An 11877-nucleotide genomic window follows, 5' to 3' on the forward strand; every position below is an offset into this window, starting at 1 on the left:
TGACACCTACTGCCAAAGATGCTAATCAAGTGGCTTCCACTTTTCTTTACAGCTCTCAAACTCAACAGTTGGAGATTGATAATTCAGGATTTACAAGTCCTGATAAAAACTCTTTATCATTCTTAAACACTTAAAAAATCATTTCAAACATACCATTAATCTTCTTTACTTGAATTCGAGAAGACCATAGAAATCGAAGAACACAATATGGAAACTTTTGTACTACTATCATCTATATTTAGTCACATCACCAATATTTAAAAAAGAAGAATTTATTAAACTAAATAACAAACAAACAAACAGGGCAAATGGGCTTTTCCTTCTTTTGGTCTTGGTAGTATGATTCCATCGACTATCACTTCAAACTAGACTTATCTAGAAAGGAACTGGACAGTTCGCTTCCTTGTTCTTTAATTCGTTATTATTAGAATATTTTCTAGTAATTCTTGTCTGGCTTTGGTAGCTTTGGTATGTTTTATGTATGGCCTAGTCTTATAATCCTAAAACAAGAACTATGGTACTAGAAGTTTTCCTCAATCCTAAAACAAGATATTGTATTTCCTCTTTGTTTCAGTAAGTTATCCTAAGGTCTCCTTACTGCGACGTCCATAGATCTTCTTAGAAATTTTCGCTTGGTGTGATGAGTCGGATCTGTCATCAACCTGCTAGCTGAGGTTAGATTTTGAGTCTCCTGATAACTAATCAACACTTGCCGGGTAAGGAAAAGGGACTAAGGGATTTGAAGAATGGAAGAAAGGAACTTTAGTGTTCGTACATAAATCTTGAGTCAATACTAAAAGTTACAGATCCCCTTCCCACCACTAGGTACCAACCACTCTCCCTACCTTTATTATGTGTGTAATTCTGCCTTTCGTAGCCTATTTATATCTGTTCGTGCAATAAACTATGCACTCTACATTCAAAATTGTCAACTCATACTTGGCTCCCATTGACCAACAAAAGACGAACCCAAACAATGAGAATTCCCAAAAGCATCAAATGATAAATCAACTTCAAATATTCAACCTTGCATAAAAAAAACGCCACTATATTTTCTGCTTCTTGGACATCTTGGTCAAACTCAGCAGCTGCTAAACATTGAAACGAAAGAGCATGACATCCCCTTCCTGCACAATATATTCTTTACCCTCAGCTCTCAACTGCAATAACATAACATGAAAGCTTCAGTGAGTGAGTGAGTGAGTGGAGGAAGAGGAATTACTTTCACTGTTCATGGAATTAAAACGCAGAAGCCTTTAAACACTTCCATTAGGATTTTTTTCGAGATGGACTGCTATGTTGTCATTTTACTACGAGTGAACTTCTCAACCAATATGGCTCAGACACAGAACTACTTAAACCTCCTTACAATGTTAACTAAATAAACTTCCTTTTGTTGGTGTGCTCCTTGAGACTTCGAACTTTAATGACCAGGCTTTATGTTGTCATCTTTTTTTATAGTAGAAGCAAAGTGCTTCGGGTGAACGTTAAGCCTTAGTTGGTTTCTTTGCAGTGAATGAAATAGAGCTTCTGAAGGTATAGAGAAGGAGCATAGTGCTCTTTGAGAGTTCCTGACTTTTGCGATTTGTAAATTGAAGGCGCTAAATAAAGCTGTGCAACAATCCTCCTTTAATTAAGTATCAAATACAGGGCATTTTTGCAAACTCCATTCGGTACCACTTAGGACGATTTCTTATCTCTTTGTTGGTTTTATGTGTGATCCTTCACTAACATAAAGTTTTCTTTGTTCTTTCTACCAAAATAAATTTTGTGGCACGGAAAATCAAAATAATGAGAAGTTGAGATCACAAATCACGTGCAACTCTTGTTTTCTTACAAACCAAGTAAAAATAAAAGATCACATGCAGAATAGGTCAAAATAGATCATAATAATAGTAAGTGCATATACAAACCAGTAATTAGAAAGGACATAAATGTTCCGCATAAGAATCAAGGCATAAAATTAACTTGCAGTTATTTCCATAGATAGATTAATTGAAGGGAAAATTAGTTAATACAAATTTCTGCTCCACATACCCACACTTCTCTAGTAGGCAACCATCTTCATCAAGAAAAATGGAAGTACAAGAACACAGACACAAAAACGAATAGGGCCTCAGGTCATCAAAAGGCAACAAAAGAGAAGAAAACAACCAAGTCCTAGTTACAAGAAAACATCCCAATTAACAAAAATCATAAAAAAGGGGAGCATCCTGAACCCAAATAAACCCTTTTTTTTTCTCTTTTTTGTAAGAAACTGAGTTTCATTGAGAAAACGGAAAGAATGTATGGGAGTATACAAAAAATATATATACACACCAAGACCAAGCTAATAAATTATTATAAAAAAATTGATTAATGAACCCCATAAGGAAGCATTAAACCTCACTCCCTCCCACGTGTCCTCCAAAGACTTCTTAATCCAAATACTGTCATTTTAAGGAAAAAACTAACCCAATACACTCATAATTTATTGACAAGGTTTATCCGTATTGGCGATTGATAGGCATGACACAGAATTATCAAAGACCAGATTCTCATTAAAATCAAGAAAAATATACATTTCCTTCATTTACTTCGCATAACTATATCCATCTTACAAATTTGGCTATTCATAGACATGACACAGAATTATCGGTCATTCTATTTGTAACATTGCATTTCAGCAACTTTTACCTTAACCTATTCCTCCGTCATATGAGAATTGTTTGAGAAACAAGGTGGCCACAAGCTATATCCAGTAGGCTATATCTCCTAAGCTATATGTTAAGCTTGAACTATATTATTAACTGAGCTACTGTCCACAGTAAATACTCCATGGACTTGAACTTAGTCATGCACTTAATTCAAAGATCTTGTACCATAAATATGCCATGTTGTATGCATACCATTTTAGAGTTCAAAACATACAGTAACGAAACTACCAACTTACAAGTCCTTTCTCCCTTGCTGCAGAAAATGAACCCGCAGCTACAAAATCGTCATAAGCCACCTATGTAAGTCAAAAAAAAAAGTCTAAGAAAAGGAAAATCTGAAGACAAGATAAAAGAAGAAAAGAGAAGCACAGAAACATGGATTATCATAACCGAAAATATAGACCATGAGTAATTAAAGATACGAGTAAATTCTTAGGCTTGTTGAACAGGCCTATTGCCAATTGACATTTAGCATTAGTTTGTTCATTTGTTTTCTCTTTAAATATAAGTTAACTGATCTGTATGAAGATAAGGTAACAATGGCATTATTTAATAAGTTGTACAATAAAGCTTGGTATTTCTTTTCAGTAAAGGATAACTTTAAACTCTTATTAGAACATTCCATTTTTCAGAAATTTAGAATTGACAAGAAAAAATTGTTTCAAGAACTTTGTATTTGATAAATTCACAAAACCATAATATGAAAAATTTAGGATGATAACTACTACTTATTCATAACGATAGAAGCATACAACTTTTTTTATTTTTAGTTCAAAGAAGCCTCCAATTTTTCTCCCTCAACTTGCAGACGGGATTTTGATGGATATACTTAGTTTTATTAGTTTACTTGTGTTTTCTTTTTCAGCTAATAATTTAAAGCTAAATGCGACAGGCTTCTTTATTTTCACAAGAAAAGGATATAAGTTGGACTGAGAAAATTTAACTCTTCAAACTCTCGATTTATTAGGCAGAAAANGGGGGGGGGGTGTTGTGTATTAGTGGGATAAAGTGAAGGATCCTCGTGAATCTTGATAACTTTGGTGGATTTACGGAGAAATTTGGTTATAAGGGGCAGAAGAAAAAGAATATAGATTAGAGGATATACAATAAGACTTTTAATCTCACCGTCTCTGCGCGAATGAACCCTCTCTCAAAGTCCGAGTGAATGACTCCAGCAGCTTGTGGTGCAGTCATTCCTAAATAGAAAATAAAATAAATCTAAACAATTGAACACCGAGAGTATTCAAATCATGCATAAACTATAATGCTTAGTTCATAAATAAAAAAATCATGCAAGTGTTTAGCTTCGTTAATCCTGATTGTAACTAAGCTCACATGTAATGAGTATGAAAAACAAGTTAAATGATAAATCCAACTTAACTCATTAACTTTAGCTATTAAAATTAAATTTTTGAGATTAGTAGCAATTTAACAATACTTTTTTTTTTTTTATGTATACTTTCCTTGTTCTCCCTACGAAAATTCGGTTTCTCATAATATATATATTATTAGGGCCAAGTATGAAAAATAAATAATAAAAATCTGATTCGACATAGAGACCAATTAGCATACATCAAAATAGGAATTTTCCTTCAGCACACATAATACACGCATGTTAGGAGAGAAGAATCAGGTCAATGTCAATTAATTTCCTCAAATTAGTAGAATTGAAGCAAACCTGAAAGTATGGTCCAGGCTTTTGTTTCCTGTAAAGGCCCCACAAACGATCTCTCAGTTAATATAAAGATTGTAAACCAAATACTAAAGTAATTGTCCAAAACCCTACCTTTTCACCCGAAGTAAAATACGTACGGAGTCCCAAAAGGTTATAGGTTGCCCTTATAAGATTTCCCAGGCCACTTTCACTTACACCAAGAGATTTTAAATATTCAACCCTCTCTTCTGATGGAAGTTCAGAAAGCTCAGACTCAACCTGAAAATATGACGCCCCTCAATTCAGATTTTCATCAAACATTGTCAATGGCTTTTAGTCTATTTCATTTTGCAGAAAATTATTGAGACTTGAGAGAGATATTTTTAGAACACCCAAAAAATTGTCCCAGCCCAACCTGTGCAGAAACTGTCACTATTCCAGATTGCAACTCTGAAGCAAGACTCATAACTTCTTCAACATGAGGATTACTTGCAGGCTCCGCTAGATCAGATTCTGCAACATTGGCCACATATATGACCGGTTTCATTGTGAGCAGGCAAAGATGCTTTATAGCATCCTTTTCAAAATCTGTTAAAGTTACTGATCGGGCTGGTTTCCCATCCATAAGGACCGTCTGGATTTTTTCCAATGCAGATTTCTCGGCTTCTTCCTTGAAGATATAAGGGAAGAGAAAATAAGTTTAAGTAATATGCGTGAACCACAGAAGGGTAAAAAGAAAATACGAAGATACGGAAGCATTATTAGGAATCATGATGATCTAAGAGGCAAATCAACAGAAATGTGGGAGATCGGATCCAAGAAGACACTGATATAGGGACACTATTTGTTAGGAAGGACACAAGAGATGTAACATATCCATGAATTATATCAAATTCTAAAGATAAAAGAACTTTAAATACAAATTTACTGTCGTATGGTTATCATAATCTATATTGCATCTTAATGTAAACTCGTTGTACATTAAGTTATTTTTTCAATAGGAAAGCAAACACTATTAAGAATTTCAAACAACAGTCATTGGACCAGCCTTTGATGTTAAAGTTAGCAACCTTAGTATTTAGTTCCTTTATTGGAGTATTACATTAATGCATACACATCTTGTAGCCACCTACGTCCAATGGAATTTAGATTAAATGACCCGAAGGTTTGGGTTTGTTAATTTACCATCTTCAAAGTTTTAGCGAGGGTTTGTTACTTTCCATATCAACAGAGCACCACTATTTCTCTTTTATTCCTCTTCTTAAATTTTTCACGAGGCATGGGATTTACTTTTCTCACGGTAATCACTTCAATTCTTCATTTCTTTGCTTCACTAATGTTTTCTATTATGGTCCTGAAATAGTCCACAGAAGACTAAGCCCAAGCAGTAAGTGCCTTACAAAGGCACGTAATTAGTCGGGATGAATTTGATTGTCATTATAAGGACAAGAGCAAGCCTGAGCAAACATTTTAATTTCAACATGAATGCCCTCAAAGCATGCCATCATTTCAGTTCTTGACATATTTGATTTGGGTTCCATCTTGTACTTGAACTGAATTGACATTTTCAATAGCCTCAACTAAAGGGCCTTAGATGCCTGCTATTAATTAGGCTTTGAAATCGAGTAATTTAATTTACACCTAACCTTATCTTTCCATTGCCAATGACAATTCTTCTTTGGCCAAAACATTTTAAAATTCAGGTTAGATTTTTACAAACAAATTTAATCATACTTTGAGAGCAGTCTAATAGTTAATTAAGCACATCAATATAGGAAAGTATAATTTATAGCAACAAGCAGGCTTGTGAGATAAACACACCTTGACTTTAGACTGTGAATCCCTTGCCTTGCCTTTCTTGAGCTTCTCTAATCTCTTCTCAATCTGCATCTCTTTTAAAATGTACAATTTAGTTTTGATCAGATCATCAAAATGACAGAGCAAGGAGACGTCACATTCAATGAAATCCAATGAATTAGTCACACGACATAGATGGCAGAATAGCATGAAAAAATTTATGCCAATGAACCACATTGTAAGACAATGTCCCAAGGGTTATCTTTCTCCTCCGTAAGTAGCACATACATTTGTATGCATCCAATATAAAATTCAACAAGAAAAACAAATATTAAACATTGCTTAACTGATGCACCCAACTAAGGGGATGATCTAAATAATTATGTTTTTCACTTCTATTTTAAGCTCAAAAGTAGAAATCGAAGCGGCAGCATAACTAATACATAGTTCTTCGATTTTTATAACAATCTCCTTTGGCATGGGTTGGGAGGTCCCTTACTTCTCTCTTTTCACCGAAAGTAATTTCTTAAGAAAGATACTGGTAATAATAATTTTTGCCATCTCATCAAATCAGTAGCACTCAAATTAGACGCCCAACAATGGCCCTTTCCCCCAATATCTGTCTCCTCCGGAACAAAAGTTCAGAGACTAGTAGCCATCTTGTCCTCCACTGTCATTTTCCGTACAAGGGGTGGTCTTTCCTCTGCAATATGTTCCAGCTAGCTTGGTGTTTTCCTTAAAATGTGAAAGATGGCTAGCAAGAGTTGTTGTCTGCTTGGTGGTTCAAAAAGAAAGTAAGGGTGTTGTGGAGTAACATTACCAGAGCGCTTTTTTAGAAGATTTGGATGGAACGAAATAGCAGACTTTTCTCATATAAGACTTCTTCTTTTGATCTCTTTTGTAAAAATGTCAGCTTACTACCTCCACTTGGAGTGCCTTACACAATTCTTTTTGTAACAAGCAATGCTCGCTCATCAATGTAGATTGGAGGCCCTTTATTTTTTATCCTCCAAACTAGGCTTAGGGACTGACTACTCATCCCTAAGGCTCCCTAAGGCCTTTAGGCTGTGTGTTTCTCTTTTGTATCTGTTTCCCATAAAAATAAATAAATAGAATGGAAAAAGTAAAAGGCACTTAAAACAGCTGTATCAACCCAGTCAGAGGACATGCCATCTCTTCTTCAATCGAACACGAGAACTTTTTTATATACAATACTTTTAATCAAGTCATAAAAGCTCTAGCACGATCAGCTCTATGTTATCATAATGAACCATCAAGGAAAGAAGAGATCGAAGAGGGGACAAAATGCAAACATCCAAACAGCTTCTAAGACAACTCTTTTTTTTTCTCAGTAGAACTCTAAAGCATGGGATCTCATCAAGTTGCCCCCTTTTCCCATATGAATCTATGATGAATTAAGATTGTTGGGAGAAGAATGCAAAATTTTGCATGATTACAGCCTGCATTCCGAAAGAAGCAAAACTTGCATTGAAATATATTAAAGGTTTCAATGACATTACCTGGTCCAGATCTGAAAAAACAAGCTCTAAGTTAATCACATCGATATCAGTTTTTGGATCAATTTTCCCATTGACATGAACAATGTCATTGTCTTCAAAACAGCGCACAACCTGAAACAATAATAATAAACTCTCTATCGGTACAAAATTTTGTACTGAAAAACGCAAGAAGCACCCAGATTATACTTAGAGCTTCCATGGCATTGCTTAACCTCATTGACATGCACGCGTCTTACATAACAGAAAAATAATATAAGAGAATGTGTACGTTGAAGTATAGGAAGAAAAGCTAATACAAATTTTATAAAACAAACAAATAATTCAACAAGTTAAAGTATGTTCTTTAAAAAAAATGATGTACATTTTTTATCTTAGTTCAAAGTCGCGAGACAATTGATATTGCAGAGACATAACCAGCGAGTTCATCTGTTATGAGGAAAAAACTAAAGGATCAAGTAGAGAAAAAACCTGAAGTATGGAGTCCACCTCGCGAATATGGGATAAAAATTTATTTCCCAATCCCTGCAGTAATAAAAAATGAAGGAAAATTATTGTTATTATTATTTAATCCTATAATTACCGCGACTGATAGACAAATAAAAAGGAGATGCATGATGAGAAAGAACAATGAGGTGAGAATAAACATTACCTCTCCTTGACTGGCTCCTTTCACTAACCCAGCAATATCTACAAATTCTATCGATGCTGGGACCGCTCGCTGAGACTTGCTGAGATCAGAAAGTTTATGGAGACGGGGATCTGGAACTGCAACTACTCCTACATTTGGCTCTATTGTACAGAAGGGAAAGTTGGCAGCTTGAGCCTTGCCATTTTCGACCTACCAAGGTAACATCATAAACAATGGGTGTCATGCGAAATTGATATAAATTTCCTAGTAGAAGTATAAACTATAACATGAAGCTATCCAATTCACAAGAATAGATAAGTAGTTCGAAGTTAAGTAAGCTTTCACAATCGATTACAGAACAGCACACTATTTCTCGGAAACGGCATGATTATCATCAGTAAAATACAAAGTATGATATAGCTTGCATAAAAAATTGTTAAATCTTATTCTGAATCGACTTTTTCAGTTAAAAAATATTGAAATCCACCACGCTCATCATCCGAATGAATATTTAAAAGCTATCATGTCAAACTCTTAAGGCGTAGCCTAAACATGTGAGTACGCGAATCAACCGCTATTAGTGAATAAGGAATTTAGACCATAGAAATTCGAAAATCCACAGAGAGCAGGGATTTATGAATGGCTACTGTTTATAACTACCTTCAGTAAAATCCAATAGTTCGCAACAACTCCTGCTTCAAAAAAATCACCATCCACTGACTATAACAACAACTCCACATCGGATTCTTCAATGTCCATGGAGTTTTTTTTCGAAAGTAAACAATCAGCTCATTGGCGCTAAATCCAAACAACATCAAATTGAATCATAAGAGACATAGAGAAAGCATCGGAGATTAGCTTACGACGGCATTGAAGAGAGTGGATTTTCCAACATTAGGGAGGCCAACAATTCCGGCTCTGAGGCTCATACTGATCTTGGAAGAAGAAGAGAAGCGTCGGCCAACCACCATAACACGGTCGAAATGAGAAGCTCTGGAGAAGAGCGAGGGAGTTCCGAAGAAGGAGGATTTGGAGGGGAGAAGAAGAGAAGGAATAATGTGAAAGCAAGCTGTTCTAGCCATGGTTGCCGCCACCCGCTGCAGCTCCGGGACCAAAGCCGAACAGACAAACCGACGGCGATGAAGCAAATAGTTATCGCGGGGAATGAGATTGAAAGGTGCAAATTGAGAGATGTCATGCGCCAAGCCAAATGGTTCACATAAGCCCGTTGGGCCTTCATTTTCCCTCCCTTTTTTTTTTTTTTTTTCCCCCTTTTTTCTTTAATTATATTTATACTTAAATTGATTAAAAAAATAAATTAAATTTTATATTTAATTTTAGAGTTTCTACAGGTAATAATTCATAGAATAAAGTGTATTTTTTTATTGATATCAGTAGTAATTATATGATATAAATCTTTAATAATAATTTCATATTTTTATGACTATTCTTAACTAATTTAATTTATTAGTAATTTTTAAAATATGAATATAAAATTATTGATTGAGTTAAATTAATCACGATAATTAGCGTTTCAATCATTGTAATCATAGTTAGACACGGAGCAGTGTGCCAGTAAAGACGATAAGGACGATATTTTGTTACCTGTGGGCTTGAGCTGTTACAAATAATATCACAGTTAGACACCGAGCAGTGTGCCAGTAAGGACGATATCCATTACATGTGGGCTTGAGCTGTTAAATAATGTAATAGTTAGACACCGAGCAGTGTGCCAGTAAATACGATAAGGACGATATTCGTTACCTGTGGGCTTGAGCTGTTAAATAATATCATAGTTAGACACCGAGCAGTGTGTCAGTAAGGACGCTATTCATTACCTGTGGGCTTGAGCTGTTAAATAATATCATAGTTAGACATCGAGCAGTGTGCCGATAAGGACGATATTTGTTACCTGTGGGCTTGAGCTGTTACAAATAGTATCATAGTTAGACACTGAGAGTATGTCAGTAAGGACGATAAGGATGATATTTGTTACTTGTGGGCTTGAGCTGTTACAAATAATACCATAGTTAGACACCGAGCAGTGTGCCAGTAAGGACGATAAGGACAATATTTGTTACTTGTGGGCTTGAGCTGTTACAAATAATACCATAGGTAGACACCGAGCAGTGTACCAGTAAGGACGATATTCGTTACCTGTGGGCTTGAGCTGTTAAATAATATCATAGTTAGACACCGAGCAGTGTGCTAGTAAGGACGATAAGGATGATATTTGTTACTTGTGGGCTTGAGCTGTTACAAATAATATCATAGTTAGACACTGAGCAGCGTGTCATCAAGGACAATAAGGACGATATTTGTTACATGTGGGCTTGAGCTGTTACAAATAATATCATAGTTAGACACCGAGCAGTGTGTCAGTAAGGACGATAAGGATGATATTTGTTACATGTCGGCTTCAGCTGTTACAAATAATATCATAGTTAGACACCGAGGAGTGTGCCAACGAGAACGATAGGGACGATATTTGTTACATATGGGCTTGAGCTGTTAAAAACAATATCATAGTTAGACACCGAGCAGTGTGCCAGCAAGAACGGTAGGGAAGATATTTGTTATCTGTGGGCTTGAGCTGTTACAAATAATATTATAGTTAAATACCAAGCAGCGTGTCAGCAAGGACCATAAGGAGTATATTTGTTACCTGTGGGCATGAGCTGTTACAAATAATATCTTAGTTAGACATCAAGCACTGTTCCAAGAAGGACGATAGGGACAGTGTAGAAACCTCTCTCTAATAAATATGTTTTAAAATTACAACAAAAAAAAATATTTATAAACTTATTTTCTAAACCATTAAAAAAAAAAAAAAAAAAAAAAAAAAAAAAAAAAAAAAAAAAAAAAAAAAAAAAAAAAAAAAAAAAAAAAAAACTGTTAAATAATATCATAGTTAGACACCGAGCAGTGTGCCAGTAAGGACGATAAGGACTGTATTTGTTACCTGTGGGCTTGAGCTGTCACAAATAATATCATAGTTAGACACTGAGCAGCGTGTCATCGAGGACAATAAGGACGATATTTGTTACATGTGGGCTTGAGCTGTTACAAATAATATCATAGTTAGACACCGAGCAGTGTGTCAGTAAGGACGATAAGGATGATATTTGTTACATGTCGGCTTCAGCTGTTACAAATAATATCATAGTTAGACACCGAGGAGTGTGCCAACGAGAACGATAGGGACGATATTTGTTACATATGGGCTTGAGCTGTTAAAAACAATATCATAGTTAGACACCGAGCAGTGTGCCAGCAAGAACGGTAGGGAAGATATTTGTTATCTGTGGGCTTGAGCTGTTACAAATAATATTATAGTTAAATACCAAGCAGCGTGTCAGCAAGGACCATAAGGAGTATATTTGTTACCTGTGGGCATGAGCTGTTACAAATAATATCTTAGTTAGACATCAAGCACTGTTCCAAGAAGGACGATAGGGACAGTGTAGAAACCTCTCTCTAATAAATATGTTTTAAAATTACAACAAAAAAAAATATTTATAAACTTATTTTCTAAACCATTAAAAAAAAAAAAAAAAAAAAAAAAAAAAAAAAAAAAAAAAA

At 35.1% G+C, this 11877-nt stretch overlaps 1 protein-coding gene across 1 annotated transcript; it reads right to left on the reverse strand.

The window, feature by feature from the left end:
- Positions 1–745: 745 nt before the first annotated feature.
- LOC111796453 (ribosome-binding ATPase YchF) lies at positions 746–9512 on the reverse strand. The gene is made up of 11 exons (XM_023679061.1): positions 9159–9512; positions 8317–8505; positions 8136–8189; positions 7668–7778; positions 6172–6234; positions 4766–5020; positions 4483–4629; positions 4375–4402; positions 3822–3892; positions 2933–2992; positions 746–1160 (listed from the first exon to the last, which is right to left on the reverse strand). Exons 1-11 carry the CDS (start codon positions 9375–9377, stop codon positions 1092–1094), a joined length of 1266 nt encoding a protein of 421 aa, XP_023534829.1. The 5' UTR covers positions 9378–9512; the 3' UTR covers positions 746–1091.
- Between the last annotated feature and the right edge of the window lie 2365 nt (positions 9513–11877).

This window comes from Cucurbita pepo, chromosome LG06 (genome assembly GCF_002806865.2).
Source record: "Cucurbita pepo subsp. pepo cultivar mu-cu-16 chromosome LG06, ASM280686v2, whole genome shotgun sequence".
Taxonomy (NCBI): domain Eukaryota; kingdom Viridiplantae; phylum Streptophyta; class Magnoliopsida; order Cucurbitales; family Cucurbitaceae; genus Cucurbita; species Cucurbita pepo.

What these genes read in the sequence shown, in the direction of transcription:
- LOC111796453 (XM_023679061.1), bottom strand. Translation starts at nt 9,377, where the DNA reads ATGGCTAGAACAGCTTGCTTTCACATTATTCCTTCTCTTCTTCTCCCC. An exon ending in TTTTTTCAGATCTGGACCAG is followed by an intron (nt 6,235 to 7,667) that starts GTAATGTCATTG and finishes AAAGAGATGCAG; the next exon opens with ATTGAGAAGAGATTAGAGAA. An exon ending in CAGCAAGGGAGAAAGGACTT is followed by an intron (nt 1,161 to 2,932) that starts GTAAGTTGGTAG and finishes ATGTTATTGCAG; the next exon opens with TTGAGAGCTGAGGGTAAAGA.